At 62.5% G+C, this 17,389-nt stretch overlaps 1 protein-coding gene across 3 annotated transcripts; it reads right to left on the bottom strand.

Annotated features, from left to right (window-relative positions):
* Nucleotides 1-72: 72 nt before the first annotated feature.
* DNMT1 (DNA methyltransferase 1) lies at nucleotides 73-14,480 on the bottom strand. 3 transcript variants are annotated; one of them, XM_052800304.1, is made up of 34 exons: nucleotides 14,208-14,480; nucleotides 13,335-13,377; nucleotides 12,642-12,749; nucleotides 12,267-12,537; nucleotides 11,902-11,974; nucleotides 11,546-11,636; nucleotides 11,364-11,404; nucleotides 11,169-11,220; nucleotides 10,734-10,817; nucleotides 10,532-10,641; nucleotides 10,321-10,439; nucleotides 10,038-10,130; nucleotides 8,854-9,005; nucleotides 8,586-8,773; nucleotides 7,905-8,094; nucleotides 7,616-7,713; nucleotides 7,357-7,504; nucleotides 7,118-7,233; nucleotides 6,718-6,919; nucleotides 6,493-6,629; nucleotides 6,180-6,353; nucleotides 5,339-5,560; nucleotides 4,494-4,686; nucleotides 3,930-4,020; nucleotides 3,223-3,357; nucleotides 2,757-3,039; nucleotides 2,512-2,653; nucleotides 2,131-2,297; nucleotides 1,879-2,056; nucleotides 1,402-1,597; nucleotides 1,165-1,328; nucleotides 953-1,069; nucleotides 758-820; nucleotides 73-586 (listed from the first exon to the last, which is right to left on the bottom strand). In XM_052800304.1, exons 1-33 carry the CDS (start codon nucleotides 14,225-14,227, stop codon nucleotides 773-775), a joined length of 4,446 nt encoding a protein of 1,481 aa, XP_052656264.1. In that variant the 5' UTR covers nucleotides 14,228-14,480; the 3' UTR covers nucleotides 73-586; nucleotides 758-772. The 3 variants fall into 3 exon arrangements, with proteins under 3 accessions (XP_052656264.1, XP_052656262.1, XP_052656263.1); XM_052800302.1 differs by having other exon boundaries at nucleotides 758-848; nucleotides 14,208-14,479; XM_052800303.1 differs by having other exon boundaries at nucleotides 758-848; nucleotides 6,493-6,626; nucleotides 14,208-14,438.
* Nucleotides 14,481-17,389: the final 2,909 nt, after the last annotated feature.

Genomic DNA, 17,389 nt, shown 5'->3' with positions numbered 1-17,389 from the left:
CGGGGCGGTGGGCGCCACGGCGCCGAGGCCTAGGCTAGGCCCGGAGAAAGGAAACGGGGAGAGGACGAGGGGTTTATAATTTATAGGAGAGATTTATTTGAAGAAATATTACAACATATAAAAACTACATAAAGTATCAATTCCCACTTGTACAAAGCGGCCGATTATTTTCAATACAATGCGGCGTAAAAACGGGGAGCGGGGCCCCAGGGTAGGGCCAGGACCGGGGGTCCCACAGGGCTCTGCCGGGGCCGGGGAAGGGGAAAAGAGGGGGGGGTCCCGGGGTGGTAGTGGAGTTCAACCATCACAGACAGCGGCGGAGGGCAGCCGGGAGACAGACACGAGCAGGGCCAGAGGGGGACAGGCCACGGCAGGTCCCCACAGGCCGGGAATTAAAAAAAAAAAACAAAACCAAAAAACAAAACAAAACAAAAAAAATAACCCCCCAAAAACCAAACAAACAAACAAAAAAAATAAAAGGGGTTTAAAATAAATCAGTGCATGTTTGGGTGTCCTGGTGCCGGAGGAGACACCGCGCGTCAGTCGGCGGTTTCCGTGGTCTCCATCTTCTCCGGAGCGCTGGTCTCTGGGGAAGAGAGGAGGGGGTGACGATGCCGTACCCCAACCCGCGGCACCCAGCCCTAAACCGGGACACCCCCGCGCCCCCAAAGGAGGGCTGAGGTCAGGGACCGTCTTTCCGGATCCCTCCACCCACGGCACACGGGTGGATGGCAGCGGCTGCCGGCGCGGCACTTACCCGCCGTGTCTTCTCTCAGCTTCGCCAACACACACGACTTGATCTCCAGCCCGATGGCTTTGGCTAGAGGAGGAGGCACTGCGTTACCGACCTGCGACAGAGGGAGGGTTACGCTGGACGCCGGCTCCGCCACGTCGCCGGTAAGGGGATGCCCGCCGGCGAGGGGTTTGCCGGCGACGAGCGGCCGGCACTCACCTGTCTGTGCTTGTCGAGGATGTTCCCGAAGAGGCGGTAAGTATCGGGGAAGCCCTGGGAGCGGGCACACTCCCTCACGCTCACCACTCGGTGCTGCTCCGGGTGCAGCACCCGACCCTACGGCAGCAAATAAAACCAAGGGTCGGAACCGCGGCGGCCATTGGGCAACGCCTGCCCTTGCTGGCAGAGGGGACGGATCCGGCGGCGCTCACCTGCTTGCCCATGGGCTCGGGGTTGGTGACGGTGGTGCTGAAGAAGCCGTCCCACTCCAGGCGCCCGTAGAGCCCGGCCCAGTGGTTGTGCCGGTTGCCGGTATGGGGCAGGCACCAGGGGATGAGGGTGTTGAATTGCCGGTCCGCGGGGTCGCAAGGCTTGCCTGGGAAGATGGAGGGGGTGAGGCGGGGGAGCGGACGAGAAGCCACGGTCGGTTTTGGGGAGCCAGCACCTACCTTCGGCACAGGAGCAGACCCCCCGCAGCGCCCCGGAGCTGCTGCGGCCGTTTTTCTTCTCGTGGTGCGTGTACCGCAGCTTGCGCGTGGTCGTGCCGTCTGACAGCCGCACCTCGATGTTCGGCAGGTCGCGCCAATCGGAACCGGGGGCCAAGGGGATGTGTCTCATCCGGGCTGCGACCAGGGCACTCATGTCCTGCCAACCACAAGCCCGCCGTCACCGTCGGTGGGGCAGGGGACGCAAAGGGACACCAGCTACCCCAGGAGGCCCGGTCCTCTCTCCGGAGAAGGCTGGGGGAGAGGGACAGGTCCCAGCAGCTCCGCCAGCCTCATCTTTGGGAAAGTTAACCAGGGAGGGCTTGGGGATGGTCCCTCTCACCCCACCTCACATCCAACCTGCCCTTGACCCCCATCTCGGTTTGGGTCTGGGGGATCCGAGTGCAGCCCGGCCCCTCATTGAGACCCTGGCATCCACACCTTGCAGATATGGTCCCTGAGGATGGGCTGATACTGGGAGCCCCGGATCTGCCGCTGGAACCAGGACTGGGGCTCGCCGTTGTAGGAGATCTCCAAGGCGGAGGCACCGTTCCTGATCTCCGGCAGGTCGGACATGGTGTCCCGCACGGTGATGGTGCGGAAGGGGCCGGAATACGTCCTGGGAGGAAGGAGGGAGCCGTGAGCGGACAAAACTTCACCCTCGCCAGCCCCAGCGCGGCGCCGAAGGCTCACCGGGTGATATTGCTAACGAACTTCTTGTCGTCCACCACGACGCTCAGCTGACAGGCACGGGGCGCGAACACGTGCAAGGGCTCGGGGAACATGGGCAGCTTCTCGCCGGGAGCTGCGGCGAGGACGATGGCTCTCCGCCGCGTCTGGGCCACACCATACTGGCCAGCCTGGCAAGGAAAGGACAACTCCTGAAGGGGCTGGAGCATCCCCATCCAGTCAGTGCCCTCGAAGAGCTGAGAACAGCCCCCCAAGCCACCCAGGGAAGCCAAGGAGCAACGCAGCCAACTGCTCCTTTGGAGCGGGATGGTCCACGGCAGAGCAGGCTGAGAGGAGAAGGGCTTTCGCCCCGGTTAACTGTCTCCAGGTCACCCAACACCCTACCTGTAGGACCCCGAAGGTGCACTGGTAACCCATGCGGACGAGGCAGCGCAAGGTGAGCTTCAGCACCATGGAACGCTTGAAGGACACAAAGTTCCTGACGTTCTCCAGAAGGAAGAACCGCGGCCTGTAGTAGTCGCAGTAGCTGCGAGGACGGAGAGGGACACGGGAGCAAGGACAGAGCAACGTTTGAGGTGGGGGTCCGCACCCACGCCCCGGCACAGGTCCTCGCCACCTCCCCTGCTCACCTGAGGAAGGAGACCACCAGGGAGTTCTTGAACTTGGAGTAGGTGCGGGAGTTGAAGCGGTTCATGCCGCTGAAGCCCTGGCACGGAGGACCACCGCACAGCATCTCCACATCCCCCTTCTGCGGCAGCTTCTGCCCCAGCGAGTTGGTCTTCTCACCAGACATGACCAGCTTCAGCAGGACGTTGCAATCCTCCGTGAAGACGGTAGTGCCAGGATTGTTCAGCCGGAAAGCCTGGGCGGCCGGTTCCCACATCTCGATGGCCCAGAGCGTCTCCGACACGCCTGGGGAGACAAAGCGGAGGATCCTGAGCCTGTGCGGAGGAGCAGAGTGCTGGCTCGCACTCCCTGATCCGGCACATGCCGAACACAACCACCAGCTTGGAGGAACTGAGCAGCCAGCGCCGATGCCCGTCTCCCCGTGGGCTCTGCTCATCAGCCCACTGCTGGCCCCGCTTTGCCGCTCACCTGCCTGGTGGAAGCCCTCGGACAGCCCTCCGCAGCCAGAGAAGACATCCAGCGTCCGCAGCTTGGGGAGCTTCAGCTCAGCCGGCTCCTGCTCGCTCTGCTCGCAGCTCACCGACGACTTCCCTTTGCCTTTGCCTGTGAACAGAGCCCCGCTCACATCAAAAGGCAAAGTTATTTCCTCCTCTTACTGCTTACAAGGCAAATTCTTCTCCCCCTCCTCCGCAGCAGTTAAAACGTCAGCTTCAAGCACCTTTCTGCCCCTTAATTGTTTCACCGCCACTGCCAGAATACGCCCTTGCTTTTGGAAGGCAAGCCTCTCGTCTTTTCCCTTTCCATCCAACAGCCTCTGGGCACAGGCACAGAGTTTCTGAGGGTCAGACGGGCGCAGCGATAACTCCCAGAGAAGCTCCCCGTCTTGGGAGCAGGGTACAAAAGCCCAACGCTACGGAGCAGCCAGCCCCTGGCACAGGGTTGGCAAGTGAAAGGCTTCGAGATCTCTGAAGGACCACGTCCTGTCACCGCAAGGTTTATTTCAAAGAGACGAGGTGCCTTAAAACCACATCACTGCATCCTGCCAGAGCATCGGAGCAAGGAGGAGGGCACAGAAACATCTGGTCGGCGGCACGTCTTATCTCTGCTCGGCAGCACATAACGGCAGACGTGAACTGGTTCACCCACCCGAGACCTCTCCCCTCAAGCAGACTTACCTTTCCCTTTCCCCTTCCCCTTCCCTTTATTGCCAGAGCTCCGAGCGTGGTTGGGAGGATCTTCAAAGCTCTTGGTTTTTGCGTTGTAAGCCTGGGGAAGAGAAAGGGTTCAGGACACTTGAACACAAAGAGCTTTTCTAGCTCAGGAACAGCCGAGGCATTGCCAACACCCAACTGGAGCTGCAAAACCAAAGGGCAGGACACAGGCGCAGCGCTGGGCCCCGCAAAGGGTCCATCACCTCCCTCTCCATTGCCTCAGGGAGCTGGGGAGGCCACCAGAGGGTCCGAATTTGGCCCCTTAGTTCCACAGGGAGCAACTGCTCCAGCCAGCTCCTGGTGACACTCAGATTAAAGCTTCCTTTGTATCCGAGACTTAGTCCCCAGGAGGTCGCAAAGAGCTACAAATCCTCGCTCTGCATGATGGCCCCTCCAGGCAAAACACACCCGGAGAGGCAGGACAGCCCGCACCGAGAGGCGGAGGTCGATGTGCCTGCTCTGCTCAGTCCCCGGGGACTCAACACACCCAGGGACACGGCCAGACCCCTCGAACCCCGGCTCCCTCACCTCCAAAAAGTAGAAGCGGTCGAGCCCACCAGCGGAGTAGTCCTGGATACTCTCCGTCAGGTCTTCCCCATACACTACCGTGCAACGGCCCTGCACGGCACGGAAGTCGACCGTCGTCTCCTCGTCGCTCCAGTACAGGAGGTTGATGTCTGCATGGTAGCTGGCTTTCATGGACTTGTGCGTGTTTTCGGGTCTGCGGAGAAAAAACACCTGGATCAGGGAAATGTTTTCGGCAAGATCCTCATCCCGGTCCAGCCTCTGGCACTCGCACCGCTCCGTCTCCCCAGAGAGAGGAGGGTTTGTTTCCTCCAGCTGTGCATGTTTGCTGGCATGGCCTGGGCACAGCACCAAAGGGATGATTTGTTTCATACCAAAGGGAGTTTTTGGGGGGTTTTCTTAGAGGAGGGAGCGGGGAATTGGCACCAGAGCTGGTAAGTGAAATTAAAGGCAAAGAGATCTAGTGCAAGGAGAGCTGTTAGGCTCGAAACACACAGAGTCTGAGCGTCAGCACGTTCTTTTCCCGCTGCCAAGGCTCTTCGCAGACATCCCTCTGTGGTGTGGGGGAGATGACTAAGAGCCTGCAAATGTTTGGGTAAACACCCACACCCTGGGACGGCGCTGGCGGTGCGGCCCAGCAGCGGGTCTGAGCCCAGACCGCCGTGGCGGTAAGCCCCTTCGACTGCACCGACCAACCATGCTGCGGTGCTCGAGAGACCTGGCTCCGGCGTGACCTTGAGCTGATGGTGCAGAGCTTTTCCCAGCACCCGAGATCTCGGGCGAGCCCTGCAGCCCACGCTGGGGGGGGCCTGCGCCCCTGTAACGCATACCCCAGCAGCGCTGTTCACCTGTAAAACTTGCAGATGCGCAGCTTGATGTCAGCCTCGTTCGGTTTGCCGTTGCTGCGGATGTTGCAGAAGATCTCTTTGATGCGGCCCACGCGGTAAGGGTCGGGGGCATCCAGGTTGCTGCCCTTGATGTACTCTGAGTACTTGCGGTAGTGCTCTGGGTGCAGCTCCTCATCCACCGCCTCCTTTTTGGGGCGCTTGGCTGGGCTGGCGGGTTTCATGCTGGGGAGAAGGGGAGGGAAGGAGGTTAGGTTATCCCTTTCCCCCCCAAAAAACGTAGCAACACAGAGCATCCTCCTCCCACGTCGCTGCCTAGCCTGCCTGGTCTCTGTGGCGTAGGGCGGCAATGTGGGCACCAAGCCACTGCGGCAGCGCCGGCACCGAACCTCCTGCTCCGCAGCACAGGCATTTTACAGCCAGACCATCACATAACCGTGCACAGCTGCAAACCAAGGTGCCTACACGTTGCTGCCCCAAAGAGGTTTGCCATTTCTCCTCCCATAATTACAGGCAGCAGGCAGGGTCTTGTTTCACCTTTCATCTACCCAGGCTTGCTCTTTTGAAGAAAAAGCGACGCACAAAAGGATTCTGATTCAGCTGCCAAAACACGGCAGCTCAGCGATCCGGATTGTCTGAGCGGAGCAAAGTTGCTCTGTTTAATCACAGGAGGTGAAATTGGGGTTAGAAGCACCTTTATTTTTAAACCAAGCTTTTGGAAATTAGAGTGATAGGTGCTTTGTTTACAGGTGGAATTCACTATCCGGAGACTACGTCCTCTGCTACCAAAAGCCTGACCAAAGAGCATCCCGAGAAGTGCTTACAGCCCCCTGCAAGCACCAACCTGAAGGAAAAGGCTTCCGGCAGGAGGTAGACGCCATCTCCCACCCTGTACTGCACTCCGTTCTTGGTGGCCATGGCGTAGAACATCTTCCCATCCCCTTCCTCCAGCGGCTCAGCCACTTTGGGTATCTCCTTGTGCCTTACCTCGTCCAGGCGTGTGCAGCTCATGCAGAACCTGCGGGAAAGGGGGATGGCAGAGCGCGGTGATGGGGACCCTGCCAAGGCCGGCTGCGGTGCTGCCGGGAGCTGAGAGGCTCCTGCTGTCCATTTTGGGCAGAGCGGATCCCGAGAGCCGCTGCCCTGAGCACACTCACTTGTATTTGTTGTCTTCCGTCGGCTGAGTTTTCGGCGGGGACTCGAATCGAGCGTACTCCTGGTCGTACCACATCTGATAAAAGTAAGTTCTCCCATCGTCTTCCACCATCTTGATCTCCATGTCCAGCCCGCCCTGCTAGGAGAGAGGTGTTCACAGGAATCGGTGCTGCTGCCCACGCCGTGCCTGGTCCGGGCCAGCCGGGGTTTGCAGGGCTGTCACCCACCTCCATGGACCAGTTCTCCGAGGGCGCCTTGTAGATCACTTTGACTTTGCCATGGATGTAGGAGAGCTGCATGTCCTCGCACTCGTCCACCAAGAAGAGCTCCAGGGGGTCAGAGGTGGCCCCCAGGACAGTGTCCGAGCCGGGGCAGAACCAATGTGCATGGAACATCTGGCCACTGCTGTCCTCCCACATGGCTGTCACCCTGAGGGGGAAGGAGCCGGGGTTATGGGGCACCACGAGAAAGGGCTGAGCTGCTCCAAGCCTTGCCAGAGCTGGAGAGTCCTCAGACAGCAGCATGGCCAAGCAATTAGGGTTCTCTAATTGGGAACATCAGCTGTCCCCACCCACGTCCACCCCAGCAGGAGCAGAGACTCGTCCCCTTCAGCACCACGGCACCAACCTGGCGAGGTAGAGGGGCTTGGTGGGATCATCAGGGCTGACGGAGACACAATCTCCCACCTCCAGGGTCTCCGAGTCAATGCAGACCCTCTGGTAGTAGTCCTTCTTCCCATCGCTCTGCAGAAGCGGGGAGAAAGTGGAGAGCACTGTCAAATCCCCACGCCGGCAAGCGACGCAGCCCCCTTCGCAGCCTGAGCACCCACCCCAGCGGGAGGGGAGCGGGGTCCTGCCCAGCCTCACCTTGATGGGCTCCCCCACCCAGGAGATACGGCTCTTGTTCTGCTTCTTCTTCCTGCCCTGCAGCATCTTCTTAGGCGATGGCATCTCAGGGATGTTGTCATCTACCTCCTCGTCCTCATCAGCTTCCCGGACGGCCAGGTTGGGACACCTGGGGACACAGGGACCATCACTGCAGCAGGGCACGGTGCGGGGACCACATCCCCTCTCCCTAGAGGCGGAGAGGACTTAGAGGAGGCATCGCTGCCCGTGGGAGACGCACCTCCTCTGCAAACAAGCCTGCTTACTCCGTCCGCTGCCCCCAAACTTCACCATGTTCTGGCAAGCTTTGCACTTCCCACACTCAGGCTGCTGGCAAACCTAGAGCAGGGAGAGGCGACAGGCTGAGCACCGGCAGACGCAGTGGAGGGACAGGGACCAAGGGGAGCTCGGTGGCCTCTGGAAATAGGTCCCCTGCCCCAAGGGAGCGACCCCAGAAGGGGCCATTCAGGCAGGATGGAGGGGATGGGAGGGGATCGGGTCACTTCGGCTCCACGCCAGACCCCCGTTACCTCGCAGACACCGCAGCGCCGGCGCTTCATGGCATTCTCCTTGTCGTCTTCCTTCTCGTCCTTCTCGATCTGCTCCGAGAAGAAGGTGTCGAAGATGAGGTACACCAGCTTGGTGGTGGTGGCTTTGGTGGGACCCTTGTCCTTGTCTATTTTGGTGGGGTGCCGGATGGCCTGCCGCCTGACAGCTCGCCTGCGACCAAGGTGAGAGCGGTGAGAGGGAACTCTGTGCCTTGTTCCGCTGACAGCTACAGCCACAACAAACAGCCCGGCACCCAAGGAGGGTCCCCAGGGAACAGAGCTCTCCCAGCAGCCCAGGACCACGGCAGGATCCCCTAACGGGCACTCAGGTACGTGCTGTGGCTGGCATGGGGTCCTGAAGGGATGCTACAGCAGGACAAAGAGCAAAGCCAGGCTCTGGGGACCCAAGCCAGAGGCATTCCTCCCTTGGGGCAGCACTAGGCAGAGGGTTTTCCCAGTTTTGGGAGGATTTCTACTCCAATCTCCCAGTGCTGCTCACGCCACTGAGCCTAAATCCTCGCGTCATCCCCGCTGGAAACAAGCAGAAGGGTTTTCCTGGAAGGATCCCCTGTGCAAAGTCGATGGGGAACCAACCCAACAGGCTCCTCCTGGGATATTGCAAAGCCAAGTGCCCCCCAAAGACAGCGTCTACGCGGGGCTCACCTCTTCCCCAGGGTGACTCCAGCCAACTTGATCAAGTCCCTCATGCAGGGCGTGATGAGGACGGGGGGTTCGTCGCTGTCCCCGGCTTCATCGTAGCTTTCCACCTGCTCCACCACGAACTGGGCATGTCGCAGGAGCGAGTCCTCTGTGAAGCGGTTGAAGTTCAGCCCCGCGGGAGGTACGGTGGTCTGCGAGGAGGGGTTGGTTAGGGAAAGGGTGGCAGAGCAACGCCCACCCCCGCATGCCGCCGCCGCCCTCGGATTTTCACCTCGATTTTGTTGAGCAGATCCTCGTAGCTGACGTCGCGGTTGTTCTGCAGGAACTCAACGACGATTTTACTCATGTAGATCTTCTCTTGCATGAGGGCGAAGATGGGAGCGTACTCCTCGCTGGGCTCCATCAGGATGTAATCCGCGAAGGCTGCGGCAGAGAGATGACGGCGGGCGATTAAGTACCAGGGAATTTAGCAGTATTTAAGGATGAGCTAGGACTGCGGCAAGCAGGTCCCGGGGAGGGGGGAAGACCAGCCCGTCCACGCTGCTACAGCACCAAGACCTAAGCGTGCGGGGAAACTCTACCATGAGCCAGGACCCACGGTCACTCAGCTATCACCACCAAAGCGAGGGGGGAGTGGGGACTTGAGGTGGGGCACACTATCCACGCACTAGCCTTTTATTTTTGCTGTTACCTAATTAGAAAGCAAAGACAATCCAGGGTTTTTTTCTGTCACTACAAACTCCATTTGCTGATGCACAGGAGAGTTAAGTCCTCCTCTGATATCACCAGGTTATTGGAAGGGTTCCTTGCAGAAACGGTGAATGGAAAAAGCTTTTAACCCCCCAAATATCAGCTTCTTCCCCCAATTCGGCTAGAGAGTGAAAAAGCCAGCTGGGACACAGAGCCAAGGGCTGGCCAGGACTGGGCGTTCCTCCAAGACCTTTCTCAACACAAACCTGTCCAAAAAGCCCAGGGTGTAGAGTAAGAAAGGAACAGAGCCCTGCGACAGGGGCCAAGAGGTCAAGAGCAAAGAGAAAACTCCCTCCAAGGGCGACCCTGACCCACTCCTGCATTGCATCGGTGGCTTCCCACGGAGGAGGGACCGGAGGATGGATCCTGCCTGGGAAGGGCTGCCGGAGAGATACCCCCCTCCAGCCACCTTGCTCATCCCAGCGCCGATAGCCTCATGCAGGGTGCTGCTGGCAGCTGCAAGCTCAGCAGGAGGTTTTACATGCATTTAACATAAGCCTGGGTGCTGCTGAGCTAAATAAACCCAGACCCAAGCTTCGGCACGGTCCTCCACCTTGCCACGTGCTTGTTGGTGCAAGTTCCCGGCGGCAGCAAAGTCCACGAACCCCAATAAAGCTCCTTCACCAGCCAGACAGGCAGCAGAGACTTAAATCCCAAGCCAGGCGTGCTCCCCGAGCCCAACCTTCCCCGTCCTCGCTCACCCACCTGTGGTGAAGCCGATCAAAGCCTTCTCCCCTCCATCGAACCCCGTGATCCACCAGGCGTTTATGGGTCCCAACTTCTTGGCTCTCACCCCACCTGAAAGCGAGAAAACACAAATTTCAGTCCTCAGTGCCCAAAAAACCCAAGCAGCTGCGGATGACAAATTGCCACCCGGATCCGACTTCCACCCGGATCCGACTTCATTTTGCACGCGGCGTTGAGCTGAAATTTAAGGCGACAAACCAACGTCCCCGCAGCCCTCGAGGCTCCTCCAGATCCAACTCACCATCCAAACAAGGGTTATCGTCGTAGATGGGCTTCACGGCACCGCTGAAATACAGCTCGATGTTCCTCTCGATCAGGCCGGTGTCAAAGGGGCACAAGTGACCTCGCTTGTCATAGACGCTGGCAAGGGACAGAGGTTGTAGGTTGATGCATTGTCCCACAGGGTTTGCAAATTCAGCAGGTTTTTATAGCCTGCTTTCCCCACATCTCACCTAAAAGAGGTGACTTTGTGCTGCGGCAGGTCCTCGTAGCTCTCAAAGCCATCTTCGTTAGCGTCAAAGAGGGACAAGCGCTCATCCGTCAGCATTTCTGGCTCCTCCAGCTGAACGAGGGAGAGAGGAGGACATTTAACGAGCGTTCCCATTAGCACGACAGCTCTCCCCAGACCCAGAGAAGGAGCATTAAATCCCTTACGGCATCATCAGGATCTCCTTGGAAGAATTTGAGGTCGGGATCATCGAGGTACTGTCTGCAGTCGACGCACTTGGGAGGGGTGGTCTGCAAGACAGGGGAGACGGCGTCAGCTTTTCTCTGCCCCCCATGAGCTTCAGCTTATGATCAGGCTCAAAGCTCCTTCCCCAAACGGTCCCGTTCGTTAGCGCAACCCTCGTTTTTAAAGCATCCTGGCAGCAAAACAGTGGCCACTGCCCTTGCTTCAAAAGCAGCCCAAGCTCATAAAGGCTGCGTTGCTCCCCACCTTGCTGGGGGGGTTGATTTTTGGAAGCTGCATGGGCTGGAAATGGCTTTATCTTTCCCTTAGGGAAGTCCAGCTGCTCTTTGGAAGAGTTTAAAACAATAATAAAGAAAAAACCAACACCAAAATGCTGAGATGGAAGAAAAGGAACTTACTTTAGCAGGTGTTGTAGTTTTAACCTGAGTAATTTCATCTTTTATCTCCAACCTGGGTGTAAAAAAATACAAAGGGATGAAGACACAGAGAAGCGTAATGTCGACATCCTCCCCACACTAACGAGGCCACGGCAGAGGGAAATGGGCACTGACAGGCACCAGCCCAAAGCAGGGAACACTCTCCTTCCTCCTTACCCTTCTTTGGTTTCGATTTTAATCCTTTTCTCGTCTTGTTCCTTGAGGGAGAAACAAAGGAGTGTAAGGGGAGGCTGGAGAGCACGACGCCCTCCAGGACAACACGTGCTCAACCCCAGCGCGGTGGCTGCCCGGCAAAGCAACTGGCAAAGACCTTGGCTGCCAACGGTGCCAGAACACACCTTCTCCTCCAGCTCCTCTTCCTCCTTCTCCACGTTCATCGCCTCCTGCTTCACTTCCCCGTTCACCTCCTCCGATTTCCGTTTGTTGGACCTGACAGTTTTTAAACGCAACGGATCAATCTGGCGCTCCGACGCCACGAGGGTTTGGAGGGGAACGAGGGGCTCTCCCGGCACCGGCAGGAGCGGGGCTCCCCGGGGGAGCGCCCGGCAGGTCGCCAAGGCCAGTCTTATTGGGAACCGCAAGTTTTGGGATTGAACCTGTCAGCCCCGGATGGCAGAGAGAGGAAGAAGAGGGTGAAGGCTCCTGGGGGACACGGTAAAGGAGGTGCAGGTCCCAGCCCTGCCACCGTACTGACCCTTTGGAGAACATGCTCAGGATGGTCGGCTGCCGGCCGGAGCTCCGAGTGACCCGGGAACTGGCGGGAGACTCTGTTAGGAAGATGACGAAGGATTGCGTTAACGATGGGGACCCGCTGCCCTTCCCCTCCCGCAACAGCCCACGGGGCTGGAACCACCGCAGGCAACAGCACCCCTCTCCCCGCACCCCATCATCCCAGAGCAAGGCAAGGAGACCCCAAGACCTTTCCTGGGGGGATCTCTGCTAACAATCCCTCCAGGAATCGTCACGTTCCCGCTTAGTATTTAACGGTAATGAATTATTTACTTTAAGCACGTTGGAAAAGAGGACAGAAAACCAAGTTGCGCCCGCTGTCGCCATTACTTTTGCTCTCCCCGTTGGATCGGCTCCTCCTGGCCTTGCGTGCCCGCGGCGTGGGGACCAACGAAGAGGAGGAAGAAGAGGCGGCTGCTTCCTCCATCTCCATCGCGCTGTCGTCTTCCCCATCGGGTCCTGCTCGCTCCGAGTCCTCGTCGCTCCCGTAGGCGCCGTTTTTGGAGCACCCGTTTGATGCCTGCAGCAGCGGTGCCACGTCCCCATTCTCCGCCGAGAGCTCTTGGTGCAGCAGGGCTTTCACCTTGGCCAGGTACCTCTCCTGGGAGGGAAGAGCGTCAGTTAAACCGCCCGGCTCCGGTGAGCCGTGCCGCTAAGGAGCCGGCACAACCCAACCCGCCGGCTTACCGAAACCCGGGGTCTCACCTCCGACAGCTCCTCGCAGCGGAGTTTGGCTTCCAGCTCGCTCAACTGGTTCTGGACGTCGGCTTGGAGGAAGCCATGGATGAGGCTCAGCTTCTCCTTGACGCACTCCTGCGGGGACGGAGGGGACGGCGTGGGGCGGGCGGCGGTGACGCTCCCCTCGGGGCTCGGCAGAGCGGCATCTCCGTAGGCGGTCAGGCTGAGCCGAACCGCCGGTCACTCCGAATCCGGGCGCCGCTCACCCAGCTCACCGGGACCCTCCTGATATGAGGTGACGGCGGTTTCCATATGACAACAGACAGCGCCAACACCAGGACTACGACCTCATCGGGTCCAGGGAACTGGGCCAGCAAGGGAGACACGGGGGTCTCACTCGGCCAGCCTGCCACACCGTCCCCCCCGACCCTACCCCGTGGGGCTCCGGAAACCCCCCATCCTGGCAACAGCACAGAAACAAGAGGCTCAGGAGCACCGATGAATCGCAGTCCCCTGCTCAGCACCAGAGTCACGTCCCCGCTGAGCATCCAGGAGCCGGCTCCGGAGCCCCGCCGACTCCCACCGCTGTAAGCCGGAGCATCCCGAGCCTGATGGCAGCACCCGACGCGGGACCGGCGGTGACAGCGCGGGATGGCGGGCACCCAAATCGGAGCCAAGGGCAGGTGGAAGCGCGGCTCCTGGTGATCCGGGGACACTCACCTTCTCGCTCAGGCTGTCTTCATCCCTCTCCAAGTCCTGCAGCCTGCAAGAGAAGAGCGTTGGGGGTCAGACCACACTCCGCCAACAGGCGATGAGGTTACGGGGGGGGACACTGATGGGCAGGGGCAACCGGGACAGACCCCAAAATCGCCTCGACAGCTCCAAAAACGGCACCCGGCAAAGGAGCGGCACCGGCTGCAACCGCAAAGCGGGGCCAAACTCCCTTGGAGCAAGAGGGGGTGCTCGGCTCCCAGGCGGGGAATAAAGGGGGGCCGGTAAAGGGATGCCGGTGCCCAAGGGACCCCCCCCAAGGTAGCGGCGGGGGCTCGTTGCCCACCCGTGCCCTACCCTGGCATGGAGATGGCAAAAAAACCACGGGGGAGAAGCCACGTGTCGTCTTCCCACGGCGCCGGCGGCACAAAGCGGCGACGGAGGGTGGGGGGAAGCGGCTGGCGCTGCCCCTGCGTGGCGGGGGACAGCCCCCAGCCCCGCAGCGAGGAGACGGCGAGGAGGAAACCCCGTCCCCGCCGGTGCTGCCGGGGGCTCGGCACGACCCCAACGCTCCCCCCCCCGGTTCACCACGGCTCTCCCGCCAAAAATGGGGAGCCCGTCTGCCAAACCGGGGCCACGCAGCCGCCCCCCAGGAATGCTTCCGTTTGCCAGGACACGGGACAGGACCTCTCCGGTGCCACCGGTATGTCCGGCACCGGCTCCGTTCGCTCCCATCTCACCTCCGGCCGCCCGCTTTTTTGGCTTCCTGCCCCCACGCTGCCGCCAATTCCTTTGAGCCGGGGCCAGCGGGGAGGGCGAGGGGTCCCCACCGCCACCCCCCAAAAACCAGGAGGGCGATAAATCCCGTCCCGTCATCGGCACCTGGGTTTGAAGACGGCCATGCAGCCGGAGCTCCGGCAAAGACCAACGGCGGACGGGGAAAGGTCGGGGCGCGCCAAGGCTGTGCCGCGCGGCCGCCGCACCGGAAGAGGGGTAGCCGAACCGGAGAACGGCTCGGCGGCAGCCGGCAAGCGCGGGCCCCCCCCCTTCCCGCCGGCCAGGGGATGCCGGGAGGCGAGCGGAAGGGACAATAGCCGGCGGGGAATACGGCGCAGGAAACGCCAAGCCTTCCATGTGCCCTCCCCGCTGCCGGCGGCGGGGCGAGAGCCGGCGGGGGGGGGGACGCGGGGATGGTGCCGGATCCCTCCGGAGCGAGGAGGGGGATTGGCTCGAAACCCCCCCACGCTGAGGGAAGGAAAGGTCCCCCCGCTGCACCCTGCTTCCGCTCCCCCAGGAAGGGATTTCCGTGCCCCCCACCCCGGAGAAAGGTGGGGGGCCACCCAGCGTGTCCCCCCACCCCGGCCGGGTGCACCTTCGCTCCCTGTCCCGAGCGGCAACGCGGGGACAAAGCCGTGCGGGGGCAAGGCTGGGCGTCCCCACTGCCACGTGGGGCCCGGCTGTGGGGCAGGAGCACCCTGATGGCCCCCCCCGGGGAAACCCCCCCCCCCCCAGCTGGGTGTCAGGGCTGTCCTGTGGGGCAAAGGGGGCTGCGGGGGGGTGGTGGGACCCCGGTGCGGTGCATCGCTGAGCTGTGGTGGGGCTTGGTGGGTGCTGGGGGGGTCAGGGGGACCACGGAGCACAGTGCTGGGGGGTGGTGGGAGCATGGGGGGGGGTGTCAGGGTGGTGCTGGGGGGGTCCATGCGATGCATGGAGGGCCAGTGCACCGTACTGGGGGTGTCAGGGCAGTGCTGGGGGGGGTCAGCACACTGCCAGGGGGGTCAGCGCACTGCCCGGGGGGGGTCCAGGACACTGCACAGGGGGGTCGGTGCAGTGTTGGGGGGTCAGCACAAGGCATGGGGAAGGGGGGGGCTGTGGGGTGGAGGGCTGGGGGGGGTCAGTGCACTGCATGGGTTGGCGGGGCGGGGGGGGGGCGTCAGCGCAGGGCCGAGGGTCAGCGCAGCACTCAGGGGTGTCAGGGCTGTGCGGTGGGTCGCAGCGCACGGCTGGGCATCGACGCGGCGGGGGGGGCGTGCAGCGCAACGCACGGGGGGGGCTGCGCACGGCATTGCAAAGAGTTGGGGGGGGTGCAGCGCAACGCTGGGCTCCCCCACACCGCAGGGGGTGTAAAACTGGGGGGGGGGGGGGGAGGTCGGGGCAATCCTGTGCTGTGCTGGGGGCTGTCAGGGCAGCACTGGGCTCCCCACTCTGGGGGGGGGGGGGGGGTCAGGGCAGTGCAATATTGGGGGTGCCAGTGCAATGCATGCTGGGGGTGGGGGGGTCAAGCACTGCAATATTGGGGGGTACCAGGGCAGTGGAATGCTGGGGGGGGGGGGGTGTCGGGGCAGTGTAGTGCTGGGGGGTCCAGGGCAATGCAGTGCGGTGCCAGGGGAGGGGGGGGGGTGTCAGCGCAGTCCTGGGGGTGTCAGGGCAGCGCAGTGTAATGCAGTGCAATGTTGGGGGGCTGTCAGTTCAGTGCCGAGGTGGGGGGGGGGGGGGGTCAATGCAGGGCAATGCAGTGCAATGCTGGGGGGTGTCAAGGTGGTCCCGGGGGGGGGGGGGGGGTCAGATCAGGGCACGGCAGTGCCGGGTAACTGTCAGGGCAATGCTGGGGGGGTCAGGGCAGTCCCGGGGGGGTGTCAGGGTGGTCCCGGGTGGAGGGGGGGGTGTCAAGGTGGTCCCGGAGCGGGGGGGGTCAGATCAGGGCACTGCAGCACCGGGTAACTGTCAGGCAATACCGGGGGGGTCAGGGCAGTCCCGGGGGGGTGTCAAGGCTGTGCCGGGGAGGGGGGGGGTGTCCCGGGGGGGGTGTGGGTGTCAGCTCAGGGCCCCGCAGTGCCTGGGGGCTGTCAGGGCAATACCGGGGGGGGGGTCAGAGCAGTCCCGGGGGGGTTGTCAGAGTGGTCCCGGGTGTGGGGGGGGTGTCAAATCAGGGCCCCGCAGTGCCGGGGGGGGGCTGTCAGGGCAACACCGGGGCTGTCAGGGCAACACCGGGGGGGGTCAGGGCAATACCGGGGGGGTTGTCACGGCGGTCCCGGGGGGGGGGGGGGGTTGGTGGTGTCAGATCAGGGCCCCGCAATGCCGGGGGGCTGTCAGGGCAACACCGGGGGGCTGTCAGCGCCGCGCCGGGGGGGGGGTTACGGTGCGGTGCCGGGGGTCAGGGCTGGGCACCGGCGGAGTTGGAGGTGGGGGGGGTGGCGGGGGGGGGTTTGCGTGGGTGGCTGCCGGGGCCGGGGACTCACCGTCGGCGCAGCTCGGCGGGCAGCGGGGCCGGGGGCAGCGGGGCGGCCCGGGCCGCATCGGGGCGGCGGCGGCGGGAGCGGCGGGACCGGGCGGCGGATTCGCGCGGAAACCAACGGCGGGGGCGGGCGGCGCCGGGCGAGACCATGACGGCGGCGGGGAGGGGGGGGGGGAAAGGGGAGGGCGGGAGAGACCATTCCGCGTGGTTGAAGGAGGGGGGGGAGGAGGAGGAGGAGGAGGAAGGCGGGGGACAGACCATTCCGGAGGGACGGATGGGGGGGGGTGGGGGGTGGGGGAAGAGGGGGGTCGGGCAGAGCGGGGAGGGGGGGACACCAGCACCTCCACCCCCCCCCACACACACGCACACCTCGCACCGGGCCGAGGCGGGGGTTGCGGGCCCGGGCCGGCGGGGGCGGTACCTGTCCGGGGGAGGCCGGAGCGGGGCGGCCCGGGGAGACGCGGCCCGGAGGGGCCGGGCCGGGCCGGGCCGGCGGGAGGGGCCGCCTCAGGGGGGGACCGTACCACTGCGGGGTTTTGGGGGGTGGCGGGAGGGGGGGGGGTGTACGGGACCGTACCACTGTGGGGAAGGGGGGAGGGAGACGGGATGTACCACTGGGGGGGGGGGGCGGGGGAAAGGGGAGACGGGCCGTACCACTGGGGGATGGGGGGGGGACACGGGCCATAGCATTGCGGGGATGGGGCGCTATCCCAGCCGGTTATGGGCTGTACCACTGTGGGGAAGGGGGGGAATGGGGCTGTACCACGGGGGGGACGACACATGCAATAGCACAGTGGGGATGGGGGGGGGGGACACACACGACACAGGC

The sequence above is a fragment of the Harpia harpyja genome, chromosome 10 (assembly GCF_026419915.1).
Source record: "Harpia harpyja isolate bHarHar1 chromosome 10, bHarHar1 primary haplotype, whole genome shotgun sequence".
NCBI lineage: Eukaryota > Metazoa > Chordata > Aves > Accipitriformes > Accipitridae > Harpia > Harpia harpyja.
This window is presented reverse-complemented; position numbering and strand designations above follow the sequence as displayed.

What these genes read in the sequence shown, in the direction of transcription:
- DNMT1 (XM_052800302.1), bottom strand. Translation starts at nt 14,227, where the DNA reads ATGGCCGTCTTCAAACCCAG. An exon ending in CACAAAGTCACCTCTTTTAG is followed by an intron (nt 10,440 to 10,531) that starts GTGAGATGTGGG and finishes GTCCCTTGCCAG; the next exon opens with CGTCTATGACAAGCGAGGTC. An exon ending in GGTCTGCTCCTGTGCCGAAG is followed by an intron (nt 1,329 to 1,401) that starts GTAGGTGCTGGC and finishes CCATCTTCCCAG; the next exon opens with GCAAGCCTTGCGACCCCGCG.